Raw genomic sequence first — 22,352 nt, 5'->3', positions numbered from 1 at the left:
GGGATTTCAAGTCCAACTTTTCTAAGGAGTCTCCATACTGATTTCCATAATGGTTGCACCAGTCTACATTCTCACCAGCAGTGGAGAAATGTTCCATTTTCCCCACAGCCACTCCAACATTTGTTTTTGGGTGATTTCTTTATGATAGCCATTCTTTCTGGGGTGAGATGATATCTCAATGTGGTTTTAATTTGCATTTCACGAATGGCCAGGGATGTGGAGCATTTTTTCATATATTTATTCGCTTCTTTAATTTCTTCCTCTGAGAAGGGTATATTCATCTCGGATGCCCATTTCTGGATGGGGTCTTTAAATTTTGGGGCCCTACTCTTTTTTAATTCTTTATAGATTCTAGAGAGCAGACCTTTGTCTGAGTACTTATTTGTGATGATTTTTTCCAAATTTGTGCGTTGCCTTTTCACTTTGTTGGTAATTTCTTTTGACGTGAAAAAACTTCTCAATAAGGGAAAGTCCCAGTTGTTAATTCTTTCAACTGTTTCCCGTGCGAAATGATTTCTGTCCATGAACTCTTTACCTAGGCCCATGTCTTCAAGAGTCCTCCTACATTCTCTTTCAGGAGATTTAGTGTCTCTGCCTTAATGTTTAGATCTTTAATCCATTTTGACTTTAATTTAGTACATGGTGATAGACCAGGGTCGAGTATGAGTTTCCAGCATATACACAGCCAGTTTTGCCAGCAACATTTGTTAAGGAGGGTATCTTTCTTCCAGTGATTATGTTTGGCCACTTTGTCAAAGATAAGGTCGATGAGTGTGTTCGTAAGGGGCTTCAGGGGCTTCTAGTCTATTCCATTGATCCTCAGGTCTACTTTTATGCCAGTAACAAGCTGATTTTATCAGAGTAGCCTTTTAGTATAATTTCAAATCAGGAATTGTAATGCCTCCTGCCTTGTCCTTATTGCCTAGAAATCCTCTACTATCTCATGTTTCCGAGTACTGTAATTTTCCTTGAAAAGATCTTTGACTTCCTTAGTTAGACTAATTCCAAGGTATTTCATTTTCCTCGGTGCTATTGTGAAAGGTATTTTTTCCATAATTTCCCTTTCAGTAAGTTTGGTTGTCTGTGTACAGGAATGATATAGACTTTTGGGTATAGACTTTATAACCTGCTATGCTACTGAATTTCTGTATTGATTCTAGTAGCTTCTTGGTGGGGTTTTTTGGGCATTCCAAATAAAGTATCATGTCATCTGCAAATAAAGATAATTTAAATTTTTATTTGCCTGTTCTTCTCCAGTTTATTTCTTTCTCTATTCTAATGGCCGTACCTAATTATTCCAGAAGTATATTGAATAGGATTTGTGATACAGGACATCCTTGTATTGTACCAGATCTAAGAGTAAAAGATTTCAGTTTTTCCCCATTTAGGATTATGTTATTTGTTGAGTTTCCATAAATGGCTTTTACCAGATTGAATTAGAGTCAATCTATTCCAATTTTCTGAAGGACTTTGAACATGAATAAGTGTTGGACTTTGGCAAAAGCCTTTTCTTCATCAACTGAGATGATCATGTGGTTCCTCGTTTTCACTATACTGATACAGTGTATTACATTTATAGATTTTTGAATATTGAAACATCCTTGCATCCCTGGGATGAATCCTACCTGGTCATGGTGTATGATCTTCTTGATGATTTGCTGTATTCCATTTGCTAGGATTTTATTGAGGATTTTGGCATCTATGTTCATGAAGGAAATCAGCCTGTAGTTCTCTTTCTTAGTTGCGTCTTTCCCTGGTTTTGGTATCAGTATAATACTTTCCTCCAGGAATAATTTTGTGAGTATTGCTTCCTTTTCAATTTCATGGAAGAATTTGAGGAGTATTGGGACTATATCTTCTGTAAATGTCTTGTAGAATTCAGCTGTGAATCCATCTGGACCTGGACATTTCTCTGCCAGTAGGTTTTTAATTACATTCCGTATTTAATTGGCTGTTATTGGGCTATTGAGAGTGGTTATATTTTGTCGATTCAATTGTGGCAATTTGGACCTTTCTAGGAATCTGTCCATTTTCTCTTTGTATTCTATTCTTTGAGAGTAAACATTCTAGAAGTAGCTATTGGTAATCTTGTGAATTTCCACTAAATCTGTCGTAATTATACCCTTTTCATTCCTTATTGCTTGTATTTGAATTTTTTCTTTCCTCTGTTTGATGAGGTTAGCTAGCGGCTTATCAATTTTATTTAATCTTTCAAAGAACCAGCTTTTTGCTTTTTTAATTCTTTGAATTGTTTTCTTCGTCTCAATTGAATTAATTTCTGCTCTAATCTTTATGATTTCCTCCCATCTTTGGGATCTAGGTTTGGTTTGCTCTTCCTTTTCTAGTTGTTGAAGGTGCAGCATTAGGGCATTTATTTGTTCCCGTTCTGTTTTCCTAATGTGTGAGTTCACAGCTATGAATTTCCCTCTGAGAACTGCTTTCATCGTATCCCATGAATTCTGAGAAGTTGTGCTTGAATTTTCATTGAATTGTACATAATGTTGAATTTCTTGTTTAATTTCATCTGTGACCCATTGGTTGCTGAGTAGGGTGTCATTTAATTTCCATGTATTTAAGGTTTTTTCCTGGTTTCTTTTGTCATTTATTTTCACTTTCATTGCACTGTGGTCAGATAATGTGCATGGGATAATTTCTATTATCTTGCATTTACTTAAGCATGACCTATGGACCAATGTGAGGTCTATTTTGCAAAATGACCCATGTGCAGCTGAGAAAAATGTGTGTTTAGCCGAGTTTGGTAGAACACTCTGTATATGTCCACCAAGTACTTTTGTTTCAAGCTTTGAATCAGTTGTGTTATTTCTTTGCTAAGTTTTTGTCTGGGTGACCTGTCTTTTGGAGATAAGGGTTTGTTAAGGTCTCCAGTTAAAATGGTGGTATTGGCTGTTAGATTTTTCATGTCCATTAAGATTTGTTTTATATAGTTGGGTGCTCCCGTGTTTGGTGCATACACATTTATGAGTGTTACGTCTTCCTCTTGAATTTTTCCCCTAACTAGTATTTAGTTGCCTTCTTTATTTTGCTTGATCATTGTTGGTTTGAAGATGACACAGTCTGAGAATAGAATTGCTACCCCTACTTTTTTCTGAGGTGCTGGGGCATGTAGAATTTTTTTCCATCCCTTGACTTTCAGCCTATTAATGACTTTATGAGTTAAATGTGTTTCTTGTATGCAGCATATTGTTTGGTTTTGTTTCCTAATTTACTCTGCCAGTCTATTTCTCTAAATTGGTGAATTGAGTCCATTTACATTGTTGGTTAGAATAGAGTTGTACTGACTTACATTTGCCATTTTATTTACCTGTTGTCGTTTACTCCTTTTTCTCCTGTGTTTAATTGTTTTCCCTATTTAATTGTTTCCCTCTGGTCTCATTCGTGGAGTTCTGATCGTTTTGGTCCCTCTCTAGAACATCTTTCAGTAGCCTGTGTACTGTTGGATTTCTCATGATGAAATTCTTTAGCTGTTCTTTTCATGAAAGTATTTCACTTCTCCATCAAACTTGAAAGAGAGTTTTGCAGGGTACAGTAGTCTGGGCTGGAATTTGTTTTCATAGAGGACCTGAAGTACCCTGCTCCATACTCTTCTTACCTGCATGGTTTGTGAAGAGAGGTTGGCTGTAATTCTGATGGGTTTTCCTTTGAATGTGATCTGGTTTTCTTCTCTACCTGCTTTCAGTAGATTATTCCTGTGCTGTTTCTGGGATCTTGACTATTATATGTCTTGGTGTGTTTTTCATTGGATTGAGGTTCCTTGACGTTCTGTATGCTTCAGTTACCTGAATGTCAGATTGTTTCCTCATATTTGGGAAGTTTTCTGCTCTTACTTCTGCCCATATGTTTTTAATGTCATTTGTATTGACTCCTTCTTTCTCACTGATGCCTATTAGATTCATATTGCTCATCTTTGCATCATTTTCCAAGCGATGGATTATTCCTTCCTGCATCCTCGTTTTTTTAAGAGTGCCTTTCCTACATTTTCACTACTGAACCAGCCCCTTCAAGATCTGAAACTCTGTCTTCATTTTCACTTAAAGGGTTTTGCAAGCTTTTGATTGAGGTTTGCATTTCCTCTTGATCTCTTTGACTCTGCTTCCTGCAATCTATTTCTTTCCGGAATTGCTCATTCAAGGAAACAGTCTTTTTTTTAATTACATTTATTTTTTTATCAATGTATTCTTTAAAAGCAGTTATAAATTATTTACTGTTGTGTTTTTTTCAGCTTGGGTTTCCTCCCTATGTTTCTGTAGTTGCTTCTTTACTTCAGATGCTATGAGGTCTGAAAATTCTTTTTTTTATTTCAGCAAAGAGTTGCGCTGTGATTTCCTCTATATCTTTGTGCTGTTGCTTATTTCCTATCGAAGCTGTTAATCCATGCATTTGAGCCAAGCTAGTGTCCTCTGCACTTGTTCTAGGTGGGCACTGGGTTTCCTCCATATGTTTCTGCATTTGCTTCTTTACTGCAGATGTTTTTAATTCAGGGATTTCTTTTTTTACTTCCAATCTGAGTTCTTCTATACTTTTCTGCAGCTCTTTCTTTATTTCAGAAGCCATTGATTCATTGCTTTCTGCTGTGTGATTCCCAATTTGTTCTGTGTTAGTGTCCTCTGCACTTTTTACAGGTGGGTTTGGGTTCTGAGGTTGCATTTTGTTCCTTCTTGTCATTTTGTGTAACACTGTCCTCTGAACTTTGTTCTAGATCTTCGCTGTAGTGATAACCTTAGCACCTACTGATGTTCAGCTGCAGATCTACAAAGTCTGGATTTATCCAGCTGTGCCTGGCTTGTGTCTGGCTGCTGTGCTCACTTCCTTCCTGCTGCTGCCCTTGAGGGTGAACCTGTTGTGCCCCTGTGGCAAGATGTTCTTCTCCTGGACTAGCTTGGTTCTTCTATCCTCTTCCCTCTCTGTAGGGATTGCAGCTGCAAGTTTTCACCCCAGGCCTGTATGGCAGGCCTGATCTGAGCCTGTAGGGGATAATGTGGAGTAGGGGGGAGAGGCAGCTCTCTACACACTCTCCGGGTCTGGGCTAGGACTGGGTCTGGGGGTTCCCGGAACACGGCCGAAATTCCTACTCGGCAAGCAAGGTGGGGGAGGTGCTGCGGAGCGGTAGGGGTCGTCCCAACGGGGTGGAAGATGGTCTCACACACGCTGCACCTGTGCTGGGACCTTCAGCTAGTCCTACTGGTGCAGCGTAGACGGAAGCGCTCCCACACACTAACCAAACCTGGGCTAGCACTGGGTCTGGGTGTTCCCCAAACGTGGCAGAAATTCCTACTCGACGGGCTGGGTGGGGGAGGTGCTGCACAGTGCTGTAGGGCATCCCAAGGGGGTGGAAGATGTTCTCACCCACGCTGCACCTGGTCTAGAACCCAGAGTTTGTCCCACTGGGAGAGGGTAGCCTGAAGCTCTCCCACACACTCAGGGGATGTGGGCTAGGACTGGGTCTGGGGGTTTCTGGCTATAAAGCAAATCTAAAAGGACATGAAAAATCTGATATCCAATACCACAGTTTAATCATGAGATATTAAAACACCCTTATCTCCAAAAGATAGGTCAACTAAACAAAAACTTAGAAAAGAAATAAGAGAACTGAACCAGAGCTTCTAACAAATAGACTTGGTAGACTTGGTACAAAGTGTTAAACACAAACACAGCTGAATAAACATTTTCCTCAGCTACACATGAGTAATTTTATAAAATAGACCACATACTGGTCCATAGGTCATGCTTAAGTATATGCAAGAAAATAGAAATTATCCCATGCATATATTATCAGACCACAGTGCAATGAAACTGGAAATAAATAACAAAAAAAACCTTAAATACATGGAAATTAAAGGACATCCTAATCAGCAATCAATGGATCACAGATGAAATTAAACAAGAAATTCAACAGTACCTACAATTCAATGAAAATTCAAGCAAAACTTATCATAATTTATGGGCTATTATGAAATCAGTTTGCAGAGGGAATTTCATAGCTGTAAACTCACACATTAGGAAAACAGAAGGGGAAAAAACAAATACCCTAATGCTGCACCTTCAACAACTACAAAACCAAGAGCAAACCAAACCCAGAGCCCTAAGACAGGAGGAAATCATAAAGATTAGAGCAGAAATTAATTCAATTGAGACAAAGAAAACAACTCAAAGAATTCAAAAAGCAAAAAGCTGGTTCTTTGAAAGATTAAATAAAATTGATAAGCCCCTAGCTAACCTCATCAAACAGAGGAAAGAAAAAATTCAAACACAAGTAATAAGAAATGAAAAGGTTGTTTTTAGCACAGACTCACTGGAAATTCAGAAGACGGTCAATAGCTATTGAGAATCTTTACTCTCACAGAATAGAAGACACAAAATAAATGGACAGATTCCTAGAAAGGTCCAAATTGCCACAACTGAATCAACAAGATATAACCACTCTCAATAGAACAATAACAGTCATAGAATTACGACATGTAATTAAAAACCTAATCACAAAGAAATGTCCAGGTCCGGATGGATTCACAGCTGAATACTACAAGACATTTACACAAGATGTAGTTCCTATAATCAAAAATTATGCTGATATCAAACAAGGGAAAGATTCAATTAAGAGAACTACAGACCAATCTCCTTCATGATCATAGATGCCAAAATCCTCAATTAAACCCTAGCAAATATAATACAGCAAATCATCAAGAAGATGATACGACATGACCAGTCAGGAATCATCCCATGGATGCAAGGATCGTTCAATATTCGAAAATCTATAAATGTAATACACTATATCAATAAATAGAAAACTAAAAACCACATGATAATCTCTATTGATGCAGAAAATGTTTTGACAAAGTGCAAAACTCATTCATGTTCAAAGTCCTAAAGGAAATTGGCATAGATGGACTCTACTTCAATTTGGTAAAAGCCATTTATGAAAACCCAAAAAATAACAAAATCATAAATGGGGATCAATTGAAATCTTTTACTTTTAGATCTGGTACAAGACAAGGAGGTCCTCTATCACCACTCCTATTCGATATACTTCTGGAATAATTAGCTACTGCCGTTAGAAAAGAGAAAGAAATAAAAAGAATAAGAATGGCAAGGGAGAAGTAAAATTATCTTTATTTGCAAGTGACATGATACTTCACTTGGAAGACCCAAAAAACTCCAGCAAGAAGCTACTAGAATTAATACAGAAATTCAGTAGCTTAACAGGTTATAAAGTCAATACCCAAAAGTCAATAGCATTCCTCCACATAGACAACAAACTCCCTTAGAGGGAAATTATAGAAACAATAACTTTTACAATCTCACCGAGGAAAATGAAATACCTTGGAATTAATCTAACTAAAGAAGTCAAAGATCTTTTCAAGAAAAATTACATTACTCTGAAAAAAGAGATCGTAGAAGATTTCAGAAAATGGAAATATATTCCATGCTCGGGGATAGGAAGAGCCAATATTGTGAAGATGGCCATTCTCCAAAAATTGCTGTACAGATTTAATGCAATCCCTATCACACTACCACCGACATACCTCACAGACATTGAGAAATCATTCCTAAAATTTATCTGGAACCAGAAAAGACCTTGAATATCAAACGCAATTCTGTGCAATAAAGACAAGGAGGAGGCATTACAATTCCTGACTTGAAATTATACTACAAGGTTACTGTGATAAAATCACCATGGTACTAGAAACAAAATAGAACTGGGGATCAATGGAATAGATTAGAACATGCTGAAGCCACTATGAGCACACTCAGCCACCTTATCTTTGACAAAGGTACCAAACATACTCACTGGAAGAATGATAGTCTACTTAACAAATGGTGCTGGAAGAACTGGCTCCCTACGTGCTGGAAATTCAAACTTGACACAGGTCTCTCACCATACACTAAACTAAAGTCAAAATGGATTAAAGATCTAAACATTAAAGCAGAGACACTAAATCTCCTGAAAGAGAAAGTAGGAGGAACTATTGAAGATATAGGGGTAGGCAAAGTGCTCATGGACAGAAATCAAATTGCAATGAAAGATTTGAAAGAATTAACAACTGGGACCTGCTCTTACTGAGAATTTTTTTCACGTCAAAAGAAATTACCAACAATGTGAATTGACAACTAACAAATTTGGAAAATATTATGACAAATAAGTACTCAGAAATAGGTCTGCTCTCTAGAATCTATAAAGAAATAAAAACACTCGGGCCCCAAAATTTAAAGACGCAATCCAGAAATGGGCATTCAAGATGAACAGACACTTCTCAGAGGAAGAAATTAAAGCAGCGAATAAATTTATGAAAAAATGCTCCACAACACTAGCCATCCGCAAAATGCAAATTAAAACGACATTGAGATAACAGCTCGGCCCAGAAAGAATGACTATCATGAAGAAATCACCCAAAAACAAATTTTGCATACGCTGTCGGGGGAAAAGGATCACGTCTCCACTGCAGGTGGGCATGTACAATGGTGCAACCATTATGGAAATCAGAATGGAGACTCCTTAGAAAAGTTGGTCAGCAAATCCCCTTTAAACCAGCTATTCCTCTACTGTGAATTTTCCCAGATGATCAGAAAACATATCAGAGTGATATGTGTGTGCCTATGTTTATAGCAGGACAATTTGTGATAACCAAATCATGGAAACAACCAAGAGGCCTATCACCTGAGGAACGGTTGAAAAAGATATGGTATTTAACACAATAGAGTATTATTCAGCTATTAAGAATGATAAACTCCAAGGCTTTCTATTGAATTGGATGGCACTTGAACATGTTCTCGTAAGTGAAATAAACCAGACATACATGTGTAAATATCGTATAGTCTCCCTAGTATAAGAACTCCAAAGAAGAAATACAAATAGAAAGATATAATACAAGTAAAAGGAAAGTAGGATCTCAAGGAGTAACTAATCAAGAGAGGGAAAGGAGAAGAGCTAGGAAGCATGACAATGTCAAGCCATGCAGTTATATGTAAAAGATGAGCAAGGCAATGATCCTGAGAATCTTCAGATGATTTTTTAACTAGTAGTTAGTTGGAAAGATTCTCACCCTGACTAACTATATATACTGGTACCTGTGAACTAAGCTACTGTACTGCAGATGGTAATTTGTAATAGTAGTTTCAAGCTTGGAGTGCCTGTCATTCTGGTATTCTGAATGCGGGCTGCTTGTCACGACATGCCAGTTGCTTCTATGATGTCTCTCGGCGAGGTGGATGTTCAAGAAGAAGGGGGTGGTGAAGGTAACCAAGACACAGGAAAAGGAAAATTGTTGAACTGTCCTGTTTCAAGGTTGTATAAGGTGAGATTTTTGGACTTATGTGCAAACATGAGTCGTATATAATTCTTTATGCCTATTTTAAAATATATTCTAATTTTTAAATGTTTTTCATCATACTCTGTAGGGACTTAAAGTTCATCATATGAATGCCTGATGACAAAACCTGTTCCATATTATGCCGAACATGTTTCATATTCACACAGATAGTGAGGTTAAGCTTAACAGTCTAAGTTGTTTGATAATAACAATAAGTTTGTCTTCTTGTTGGCTAACAACCGAAGTTTGCAGACCAAAATTAGAGAAAAAGGAGGGCTTCAAAGAAAGCCAACATTTTGGCCCTAGTCTTTTAAGGTCAATTAAGACTCAGGACATATGCGAACTTGTACTGTAACTTCATGTAACTCGGTAGTGTCCCAGATTTACTGATCAAGGAAATTATGAGGCCAATGATGAAAGTGATCGATGATGTAGAGTGTGCCTAAGAAGAATCACGTGGAGAGGAAACAGTCTCTCAGGCTTTCACAGAGAGCACATTGGCCAAGCAATGGCCATTACTCATTCACATGTCTAACACTGACAAATGTTGGACAATCTGAGGTAAAGGATCTCACGATAAATCCTGAGGGTATTTAACTGACCTTATCAAACCTAAATTCTGAGGTGATTTCACTGACCTTATCAGACCTAAAAGCTACAACTCTTGTTACATAGGTCCTGCTTTACCTTGGTCTTAACCATCCAGCAGAAAAGTATAAAAACGAAATATAAGAAGTAAAGACATGCTGTTATGTTGAGCTGTGGGGGACTCAGGTCAACAATTTCTGACATTGCCAGTTAAGTGGAAGACCCAATAATTTTATGAGCTATGGGACTCTTTTAGAATATTTTGCTGAATTTACATACCTATAATATTCAAATAATAGAACTTAACGAAAAAAGGTATTCAGATAAATGTCCATTTTGTATCTATGTATTCAAAGTAGTTAGGATAGATATACTGTAACATTCTCTTAATGAATAGAATGATTTATTCTAATGATGTTTGTAAATAGGATATCACGTCTGCATCTTGTACAGCAATCAATCACTAAGAAAAATTTATGCATTGTGTTAATTATTGAAACTGTCCTTCCAATTTGATTTCAAACTGTCTCATAGCTACTTGTTTATCAATAAATTATGGATAATAAATAAATTAATAAAAACCATTGCAAAAAATAGAAAAATATGTGGTATTTTTATGCAATGGAGTAGTATTCAGCTATTAAGAATGATAAACTCAAAGGTTTTATATTGAAGGGGATGGCACTTGAACATATATTCATAAGTGAAATACACCAGACACACATGTGTAAATATCATATAGTCTCCCTAGTATAAGAACTCAAAAGAAGAAATACAAATAGAAAGATATAATACAAATAAAAGGAAAGCAGGATCTCAAGGAGTGATTAATCAAGAGAGGGAAAGGAGAAGAGCTAGGAAACACGACAATGTCAAGCCATATGGTTATATGTAGAAGATGAGCAAGGCAATGATCCGGAGAATATTCACAAGATTTTTTAATCTAGCAGTTAATTAGAAAGATTCTCACCCTGACTAACTATATATACTGATACCTGTGAACTAAGCAACTGCACTACAGATGGTAATTTGTCATAATAGTTTCATGCTTGGTATGTCCGTTATTCTGATACTCTGAATGCGGGCTGCTTGTCATGACATGCCAGTTGCTGCTATGAGGTCTCTTGGGTAAGTGGAAGTTCAAGAATCAGGGGGTGGTGAAGGAAAGCAAGAGACAGGAAAAGGAATATTGTGGGACTGTCCTGCTTCAAGTTTGTATACGGTAAGATTTTTGGACTTATGGGCAAACATGAGAAGTATATAATTCTTTATGACTATTTTTAAAATATATTCTAATATTTAAATGTTTTTATCATATTCTGTAGGGACTTAAATCCAACATATCAATACTTGATGAAAAAGTCCTGTTCCATATTATGCCTAAAATATTTGATATGCAGACAGATAGTGAGGTTAACCTTAACAGCCTGCATTGTTTGATAATAGCAATAAGCTTTTCTTCTCGATGGTTAACAACCTAAGTTTGCAGACCAAAATTAGAGAAAAAGGAGGGCTAAAAGGAAAGCCAACATTTTGGCCCTAGCCTTCTAATGTCAATTAAGACTCAGGACATATGAGAACTTGTACTGTAATGTCATGTCACTCGGTAGTGTCCCAAATTTTCTGATCAAGGAGATTATGTGGCCAAAGAGGAAAGTGATCAATGATGTTGACTGTGCCTAAGGAGAGTCACATGGAGAACAAACATTCTCTCAGGCTTTCGCAGAGAGCACATAGGCCAAGCAATGGCCATGACTCATCCACATGGCTGACACTGACAAATGTTCTACAATCTGAGGTACAAGATCTCAGGATAAATCCTGAGGGAATTTCACTGACTTTATATGACCCAAAAGCTAGAACTCTTGTTGCATAGGTGCTGCTATACCTTGGTCTTAACCATCCAGTAGAAAAGTATAAAAACGAAATATAATAAGTAAAACCATGCTGTTATGTTGAGCTATGGGGTACTCAGGTCAACAATTTTTGACATTGACAGTGAAGTGAAAGACACAATACTATTATGGGCTACTGGACTCTTTCAGAATATTTTGCTGAGTTTACACACCTATAATATTCAAATAACGGAACTTAAGAAAAAAAGGTTATACAGATGAATATCCACTTTGTATCTGTGTATTCAAATTGGTTAGGATAGATATAGAGTTACATTCTCTTAATGAATAGAATGATTTGTTCTAATGGTGTTTGTAAATAGGATCTCAAGTCTGCATCTTGTACAGCAATTAACCATTAAGAAGAATGTATGCAGTGTGTTAATTATTGAAACTGTCCTACTGATTTGATTTGAAACTGTCTCATTGCTATTTGTTTATCAATAAAATTATGGCAAAAAAAATTTTAAAGTATGTAGGTAATAACAAAAAAAGACTCAGGATGTAGGATTTCTTGCACTGTAACATCATGTAACTGGGTATTGTCCCAAATCATCTGATCAAGGAGATTATGGAGCCAAAGAGGAAAGTGATCGATTATGTAGAGTGTGCCTAAGGAGAGTCACATAGAGAGAAACATTCTCTCAGGCTTTCACAGAGAGCACATCTGCCAAGCAATGGCTGTTACTCATCCACATTGCTGACACTGACAAAAATCTGAGGTACAAGATCTCAGGATAAATCCTGAGGGGATTTCACTGATCTTATCAGACCCAAAAGCTACAACTCTTGTTGCATAGGTCATGCTTTACCTTGGTCTTAACCACCCAGCAGAAAAGTATAAAAACAAAATATAAGAAGCAAAACCATGCTGTTATGTTGAGTAATAGGGTACTCATGTCAACAATTTCTGACATTGCCAGTGAAATGGAAGGCCCAAAACTATTCAGGACTACTGAACTCTTTCAGAGTATTTACTGAGTTAATACACTTATAATATTCAAATAACAGAACTTAACAAAAAAGGGGGGATACAGATGAATTTCCATTTTGTATCTGTGTATTCAAAGTGGTTAGGATAGATATATAGTTATATTCTTAATGAACAGAGGGATTTGTTCTAATGGTGTTCGTAAATAGGATATCATGTCTGCATCTTGCACAGCAATTAACCACTAGGAAGAATGTATGCAATGTCTTCATTATTGAAACTGTCCTACCAATCTGATTGGAAACTGTCTCATTGCTATTTGTTTATCAATAAAATTATTTAAATAAATATAGAAATCATAGGACTGTTCTGCTACAATGTTGTACCTAGTTAGATTTCTAATTTCTGCGCAGAAATGTGTAATTGTTTATTTTTATTTTGTTATTTTATTTTTTACTCTGTTTTCCTCATTCTATAGGGATTTAAAATTTAGCCTTTCAATGATTGTTGGAAAACACCTGTTTCATATTATATCTAAGGCATTTGATATTCAGACATAGTGATATTAAGTTCAACTGCCTATATTATAGGGTAATAATATCATTAAGCTTCTTTTCTGGATGGTTAACAACTTATGTTACCACACCAAAAAATTAGAAAAGAAAAGGGTTATAAGGATAGCCAATATCTTGGCCCTAGACGTTGAAGTTCTGTGAGATTTCAGGACATAAGTGAACCTGTACTATAACACCCTGTAAATCAGCAGTGGCACAAATTTTCTGTTCAAGGAGATTATGGGGTTACAGAGGAAACTGATCAATGATGTAAAGTGTGCCTAAGGAGAATCACATGAGAGCAAACATTCTCTCAGGATTTCATAGAAAGCAAATTGGTCAAGCAATAGTCATGACTCATCCAAGTGTGTGACACTGATGAAACGTCTACAAACTGCTGTACAAGGTCTCACGATAAATCCTGAGGTGACTTAACTGACCTTGGTAGATGCTAACTTGTTTTTAAGCTGTCCCATATGTATTTCTTTCACAATAACCTTAATTTTAAAAAATAAAAAGGCTAAAGAATTTCACGAATAAAATAAAAGGAAGTCGACAATATTTATTGTGTGAAACAATGTTCTCTTTGATATAGTTTGTGTTATAATTCTAAATGGGGAAAAACTGAAATCTTTTACTTTCAAATCTTGAACAAGACAAGGATGTCCTCTATCACCACCCCTATTCAATAGAGTTGTGGAATCATTAGCTAGAGCCATTAGACAAAAGAAAGAAATAAAAGGAATAAGAATAGGTAAAGAAGAAGTGAAACTATCATTATTTGCAGATGACATGATACTTTACTTGGAAGACCCAAAAACTCCACCAAGAAGCTACTAGCATTAATACACAAATTCCCTAGCATAGCAAGATGCAAAGTATCTAAGCAAAAGTCAATATCATTCCTCTACCTAGACAACAAACACACTGGGAGGAAATCAGAGAAGCAATCACTTTTACAATAGCACTGTGCAAAATAAAATACACTAGAATTACTCTAATTAAAAAGTCAAATATCTATTCAATAAAAATTACAGTATTTTGAAAAAAGAGATCATAGAGAATTTCAGAAAATAGAAAAATATCACATGCATCTGGATAGGAAGAACCAACATTGTGAAAACGGCCATACATCCAAAAGTCCTACAAATTTAAAGTAATATCTATCAAACTACAACCAATATATCTCGTAGACCTAGACAAATCATTCCTAAAACTTTTTTGGAACTGGAAAATATCTAGAATAAAAAAGGCAGTGCAGAGCAACAAAGAAAAGTCAGGAAGCATTACAATTCCTGATCTGAAATTATACTACAAAACTACTGTGATCAAATCAGCATCGTACTGGCAACAAAACAGACATGAGGATCAATGGAATATATTAGAAGATGCAGAAGTATGTACAAACACACTGAGCCACTTTATCTTTGACAAAGGAGCCAAGATAGACTCTTTAAGAAGTGGTGCTGGAAAAACTGGCTCTCTACATGCCGAACACTAAAATTTAACGCAGTTCTCTCACTATGCACTAAGCTAAACTCAAAGTGGAGTAAAGATTTAAACATTAAAATGGAAATACTAAATCTTCGAGAAGATAAAGTAGCAGGAACTATGAAGTTATAGGGGAAGGCAAAGAGTTCATGAACAAAAATCAAGTTACACAGGTAATTCTTGAAAGAAAAACCAACTGGAACCTCCTCTTATTGAGAAGATTTGCACGTCAAAAGAAATGACCAACAAAGTGAAAAGACAACACACAAATTTCAAAACAAAATCTTAACTAATAAGCACTCAGACAAAGGTCTGCTCTCCAAAATTTATAAAGAACTGAAAACTCTTAGGGGGCCATAATTTAAAGACTCAATCCAACTGGGCATGCAGATGAACACACACTTCACAGAAAACAAAACTAGAGAATAGAATAAATATATGAAAAAATGCTCCACATTACTAGCCATCCGTGAAGTGAAAATTAAAACAACATTGAGATAACATCTCACCCCAGAAAGAATGGCTATCCTAAAGGTATCACCTAAAAACAAATGTTGAAGAGGCTGTGGGGAAAAAGGAACCCTTCTTCACTATTGGTGGGAATGTAGACTGGTGCAACCATTATGGAAATCATTTTGGAGACTCCTTAAAAACTAGAACTGTAAATCAATCCCCTTCAAACCAACTATGCCCCTATTGGAAATATTTCCGAGGGAACTGAAAACCTCATGTGATAGCTAAATCTTGGAAACAACCAAGATTCCCATCACCTGAGTAATGCATAAAAAAGATGTATTTTTATACCATGGAGCATTACTCAGCTATAAGGAGTGATAAACTCAAAGCCTTTATATTTCAGTGGATGCTTCTTGAAGTTATACTAAGTGAAATAAACCGAACCAACATGTGTAAACATTGAATAGTCTCCCTAGTACAAGAACTTTAAAAAAGAAACACAAATAGAAAGGTACAATGCAATGAAAGGAAAGTGAGTACCTGAGGATTACACAATAAAGAAAGAGCAAGGAAAAAAGCTAGGAAACATGACAGGATCAAAGCCATACATTTATGTGTACAAGACGGGTAAGGCAATGATCCTGAGAATCTTCAGAAGGTTTTTGTATCTAGCAGTTAATTGGGAAGATTTTCACCTCTACTATTTATGCTGATACCTGTGATCTAAGCAACTGCACTGAATGACAATGTGTAACAGTAGCATCATGCTTGGAATACCTGTCAATCTGATCTTCTGAATACGTGTCGCTTGTCATGACATGCCGGTTGCTGCCATGCTGTCTCTCGGGTAGATGTTTGTTTAAAAAGGAAGGGGGTGGTGAATGAAGGCAGGAGACAGGAAAAGGGGTGTTGTGGGACTGTCCTGCTACATTGCTGTGTATGGTTACATTTATAAACTTATGTGTAAAAATATATAATTGTTTATTCCTTTTATTTAATATCTTTTAATTTTTTCCTCATACCTGTAAGGACTTAAAGTTTAACATATCAATACTTGATGAAGAATACCTGTTCCATATTATACACAAGATGTTTGATACTCAGAAACATAGTGAGGTTAAGCTCAACAGCCTAGGTTGTAGGGTAATAAAAATAAGTTTCTCTTCTGCAGGGTTAGCAAATTAAGTTTGCAGACCAAATATTAGAGGAAAAGAAGGGCTGCAAGGATAGCCAACATTTTGGGCACAGCCTTTCAAGGTCAGTGAAGACTCAGGACATGGGACAACCTGTACTATAACATCATGCAACTCAGTTGTGTTCCAAATTTTCTTATTAAGGTTATAATGGGGCCAAAGTAGAAAGTGATCAATAATGTAGAGTGTGCCTAAGGAGAGTCATATGGAGAGAAAACATTCTCTCAGGCTTTCACAGAGAACACATTGATCAAGTAATGGCCATGACTCATAAACATGGCTGACAAACGATCTACACATTGTGGTACAGGGTTTTAGGATAAATCCTTGGGGATTTGACTGACTTTGTCAGATACAAAAGTTACTTTTCTTGTTATATAGATCTTGCTTGATCTTGGTCTTAACCATGAAGCATAAAGGTATAAAAGTATAAAAAGTAAAGGCATATTAATATGCTGAGCTGTAAAAGCTTCAAGTCAACAACCTCTCCCATTGTTTGTCCTACAGAAAATCTATTACTATTATTGACTACTTGCCTGTATTGGAATATTTTCCTGAATTCAAGTACCTACAGTATTTAAATGACAATGGATTTCCCTTCTCTGAAAAATCCAGCCAAAAAGGGTGATACAAATGGATGACTATTTTGTATCTGTGTACTCAAAATAGTTAGGATAGATATACAGCTGCATTCTCTTAATTCAAAAAATAGAGAGATATGTTCTAATAGTGTCTGTGGACAGGATATCATGTCTGCATCTTGTACAATGAATAACCATTAAGACAACAATATGCAATGTATAAATTATTGAAATTGTGCTAGTAATCAGTTTTGAAAATGTCTCATTGCTATTTGTTTCTCAATAAAAACTTCAATAAAAAAGAAAACAAAAAGCACAATCAATGAAAAATATAATAAATATAATGTATATAAAGCAGTATGTTAGCATTTTTTAATATTAGCATATAAATTTGGAAGAATCTTGTTCAATTATAATTTGATCAGGAAAGAAAAATTCAGAACAATATAGCTATAGAATAGAAATGATGCAAGATTGTATTGTAATTAAGTTGTGAATAAAAGCAATAAAAGAATAAAAGGTAAAAAAAGAAGAAAAAGAAAATGGTATCAAACAATTAAGCAGCAGGGAAGAGGAAAGTGAAATAGGATGAAAATGAGAATGAAGATGTTGTGTACATATACCAACTCCCTGTGGTGTACATAATCTTCATGTAATATGGAAACTAAAATATTAAATGGAGAACAAAATTCCAAGAATTATAAGAGTTTAGAACACATGAATTTAAGACACACAAAAAAACATAAGAACTTTATTCGCCAAATTTTCAGATGAAAAATTTCAAAATTTAGGGAAAGTTATTCACCTTCTAGTAAAAACTTGGCATGCAGAACCCCAAATAACCATGACCAGTAAAGATATTTCCCATGGCATGTCACAAATTCAGCACACTGAGAAATGCAGTACCTTTTAAAGAATACCATTAAGTAATGTCTAAAAGGAAGCATGTGAGAATAACACATACTCCAGAGAAACTTTAAAATCCAGGAGAATCTGCACTGTCTTGAAAGACAGAAACTTTTTTATATCCCTGATTAATGTACCCTTCAAAACTGTATCTCATATTATATGAAGAAATAAAGACTTTTCATGAGAATGTATATGTTAAAATTCATAAGCATCAAATCTGCATTGATAGATAAGGACAGTAAGGCCATCATCACCATGAAGGAAACAAGACAGAATAGATCTACTTGAAATAAACAGAGGAAAAAGATAGGAAAATAAGAATTAGAAAATAATACTATGAAGTTTCAGGAAAAGACTTTTAGTAAATGATCATAACTTTCTAGTCAAAACACAGACTGAGGTTCAATACAAAATAACAACCATTGGGCCTAGGGAGATAACTCTGTGGAATAAGGGCTTGCCTGGCAAGTAATAGGTCCTGACTTAGATCCTTTGTACCACCAAAAAAAATGACAGCTATCCTTTGTATGCAAATGACACACTCATCCACAAAAATACAAAGCAAAATAAAGAGCATAGACTAGAAGTAAAAGGCTGAATCACAAATCCACAAGAACATGGGCATACTTACTTTATTTTTTCAAACAGTGGGCTTCAGAGAACAACTGATCAGAACAAAGAAAGTGACTACAAGTGAAGGAAATATTTCAAAAAGAAGAGAGAACATTTGCTGAAATATGTACAAATGATGGTGGCACACCCATAGCCACAAAACAAATACTAATGGACAAAAATAGCCAGATAAACTTCAACATAATCATAGTGAAGGATTTCAGTACCTACTGTTGTCAATAGAAAGGTCAATTGGACAAAACATCAATAAAATTTCATTGAAAACATACATGTAGCACATATCCAGGGTATTTTATCCAGCAACAGATACAGACCTTCCCTTAGCAGCAGCCAGATTTTGCTCTAAAATAGACCACATCTGAAGTCATGAAGCTTTTCTAGTATTTCTTTGTATTTAGAACAGGGTGTGCAGCATGAACAGAGTCTCACTGCATAGATCAGACTCATAGTAGTCCTTCTGTTTACAACCTCCAAAGTGCTGTGATTACAGGTGTGCTACTACACCCAGTCTCAATTGCCATCTCATTGCTCCCCTGGGATGAGGCTGACACTGCAGTCCCAGCCCCCGAATTCCTAACCCCTGTCTGCCTAAGCAGGCATTTTAAATCGCTGAGGTATTTGGCTGGCCAAAAAAAAGCTTTTCTAACATAAAAAATGGAGATAGTCTCATGAATACTATCAGATGATAGTACCATGAAATTAGAGGAAATCTATGGAAAATTATACACATACATAGGTTATTAATCTTGAGTACTCAATAGGTCAGAGAAAAAAATCAAGAAAAATTTAAAGGTTCTAAAACCAAATAGCAACTGTAGCACAACACAAAATAATGTGCTATAAATACATCATGGAATATTAGCCATAAGGAAGGACATTATTGCAATATTTTCAGAGAGGTAGATGGATATTGAGGTCATATATTATACTATGTGAAACAAAAAAGATGCAGTAGTTGAAATAACGTAGAGTATTGTATCTTTAAAATCAGAGTGTCAATATATCAGCAATGAAAACATTGAAAGGTAAGGAACAGAAATTTATGGTCTGGAAATGGAAAGAGGATATGGGGAAAGAGTAAGAGAAAGGGGTCTAGGAAAAATGGGAATAAAACTGAACAATGTATGAGGTGTACATTAATGATTTCTCCTAGATTAATGTCACTGTGATGTATTACAGACATCTACAAATCTCAAAAACAGTGAAACTAGTACAGAATTACTTGTTATTTTGTAAAAGGAGTCTAGAGTACTTGTATGGAGCTCATATGAAGCTTGTAATGAGCAAGCTTTCATAACAGTTTGTATGATCTAGTGGAAGAGACATTACCTTCCAGGGAGAAGTCACGATGCCTGACCCGTTTCTCACTGGTTGCATCTCTAATTGCCGAAGAAGCATCTCATGCAGGGCATGGGCCACAGCGTACACAGCATTGTAAATATTGTAACTCGCATCACTCATGGCCGGCTCTAAACGATTTGCAGGTAACTGAGCCAAGGAGGCATTGGGAGCACAGTTTTCCAAAACACAGTCAGACTCAGACAATGAGCAATGGAAACTGGAGTACCAAAGATGCTGCAAGAAAATGTCTGCAGGGTAGCTAGATGGCTTGACTCGCTGGAGAAAGCTTTTAAAACCAGAAACTTCCTCGTGGTGGTTGGAAAAAATGAGAATCCCATGGAATGTGTCCAATATAAAATTTTTCCCCGTCATGTCAGCATGCCATTGTGAGTTTGTCACCCAGACTATCTGTGTCACTAAATGTAGCCCTATATAATGGTTTATATCATTTACACCATCAGTATCATAGTAAAGGAAAATAACCTTTACTAAGGATGTTTCTCTAATTAAAAAATCATATGGTGAACTTGATGCATATACTAGAGAAGAACTACTGAGTATCTTCCAAAATGCTGCACAGATCCTATTTTTATCCATCTCTGATCTCATATCTGAGAGAAACTGAAGCCCTTTTGGACCTTCTGTGATGACAAGTCCCACCCAGTTCCAGCTGAAATGACGCATCAAGGAGACCATGCCAAGGGCCAGAGAAGTATCCTTTGGAGCCATCTGATAGAGGGAAGGGAACTGGCCGTACTCACTCAGGACTGGATCAAAAGAGCCAAAGGCCAGCTATGAAGACAATGGGAAGTGATATGAGAATTGACATAAAACAAAATGTTAGATATAATGCATAACAGCAAGAAAATATGCTAATTTCTCCCATGTATGCATTCATGTCATTTCCTGAAAGCTTTATTTTTAGAATTTAACTGATTAGAATTTTACTTTCAGGAAAATTCTTTACATTTGCCCCTGCCTATCCTCTGCTACAAAGAAAGTTTGTGTAATCCACTGATCTCTATGAATAATTTTGAAGGGTCCTGGGAGATAATTCAGTAGAATAAGTGCTTGCCAGGCAAGTGCAGGGTCCTGAATTCAATTCCCGCTACCGAAAAAAAAAAAGTAAAAATGTGTTAAAAATTAGAAGTCTATGAACATTTTTCAGATTGTACACGTTGAGTGATACATAAGTCTAGTTCCATCTTTTCACCATTTAAAGGGACTCAAAAAAGATAACAAAGGAGAAATGATCTCATCCATCCCCACTCACCTGTGGAAACTTGTAGAGCTCCAGCAGTGGTGCACTTTGTTCAGATGTTGCTGCTGATGTTCCTGTCAGTAATGCTACAGATTTGCTCTCTCCCCCACACATGTAGTTTGGGATCTCATCTTGTCCTGTGTGCAATCTTAGGACATTTTCCAATATATTCCCTTTACTGTTCAGGGAATTATGGGACTCATAGCCCAAAGATATGTTGGGTAAAAGACGAGTATTCCTATTGATCTCCTCAATGGTAAAAATGAAGGCAAGCATGTTTTGGTAGCTTTTGTGTATAATCCTGTGTAGAGAGCATAGAGATTCTTAGGGAAATGTCTCAGTCTCTGATAATCCGGTGCTGTCTAATATGCCTTCTGAACCTAATTCTTGTGTCTCCATCACAAATCCATGCTTGAAAGGCCTAAACATGGATGTGGTGGCATTAGGGATGGCTGGTGTGGGGAAGCTTTATAAAACAAGTGCAAAATTGAGGGTAAAGTTTTCATAGATACATAATTCCCATAGAAAATACCTGAGGGTGATTTATTCTGTCATGTGTGGACAAATTAATATGACTGCTGCTCATAAATGAAGAAGCAGTGCTTTTTTAACATTCTGAACCTACACACCTATTACCCATAAATAACTGTTATTTTAAAATGCAGGATGATTTCTTCCATATACTTAAGCATGACCTATGGAAGAGACCTATGGTCTATTTTAAAAAATGACCCATGTGCAGATGAAAAAAGTGTGTATTCAGCAGTGGTTGGCTGGAACACTGTATATGTCCACTAAGTTCATTTGTTCCAAAACCTGGTACAGTTCTGCTACTTGTTTGTTCTATATTTATTCTAGTATCTTCTGGGTGGAGTTTCTTGGGTCTTCCAAGTAAAGTATTATGCCATCTGCAAACAATGATAGTTTAACTTCCTCTTTACTTATTCTTATTCTTTCTATTTCTTCATCTTGTCTAATGGCTGTAGCAAATGATTCCAGAACTATATTGAATAAGACTGGTGATAGAAGGCAGACTTGTCTTGGACTAGATCGAAAAGTAAAAGATTTCAGTATTTCCCCATTTAGAATTACGTTAACCATTGGATTTTCCTAAATGGCTTTTACCAGATTGAAGTAGAGGCCATCTATTCCAATTTTCTGTAGGACTTTGAACATGAATGAGTGTTGGACTTTGT

At 36.2% G+C, this 22,352-nt stretch overlaps 1 protein-coding gene across 1 annotated transcript in view; it reads right to left on the bottom strand.

The window, feature by feature from the left end:
• Nucleotides 1-21,432, bottom strand: part of LOC101586783 (vomeronasal type-2 receptor 116-like) — an 80,781-nt gene extending 59,349 nt beyond the window's left edge. Inside the window, exons 1-2 of the mRNA XM_012513012.1 lie at nucleotides 21,169-21,432; nucleotides 19,884-20,687 (exon numbers count right to left, since the gene is read on the bottom strand). Coding sequence (XP_012368466.1) covers nucleotides 19,884-20,687; nucleotides 21,169-21,432 — 1,068 coding nt within the window. The remainder of the gene's footprint in view (nucleotides 1-19,883; nucleotides 20,688-21,168) is intronic.
• Between the last annotated feature and the right edge of the window lie 920 nt (nucleotides 21,433-22,352).

Source organism: Octodon degus, unplaced genomic scaffold, assembly GCF_000260255.1.
Source record: "Octodon degus isolate 3935 unplaced genomic scaffold, OctDeg1.0 scaffold00304, whole genome shotgun sequence".
NCBI classification, from domain to species: Eukaryota; Metazoa; Chordata; class Mammalia; order Rodentia; family Octodontidae; genus Octodon; species Octodon degus.
Note: the sequence above shows the minus strand (reverse complement) of the source record. Positions and strands in the feature narration are given on the sequence as shown.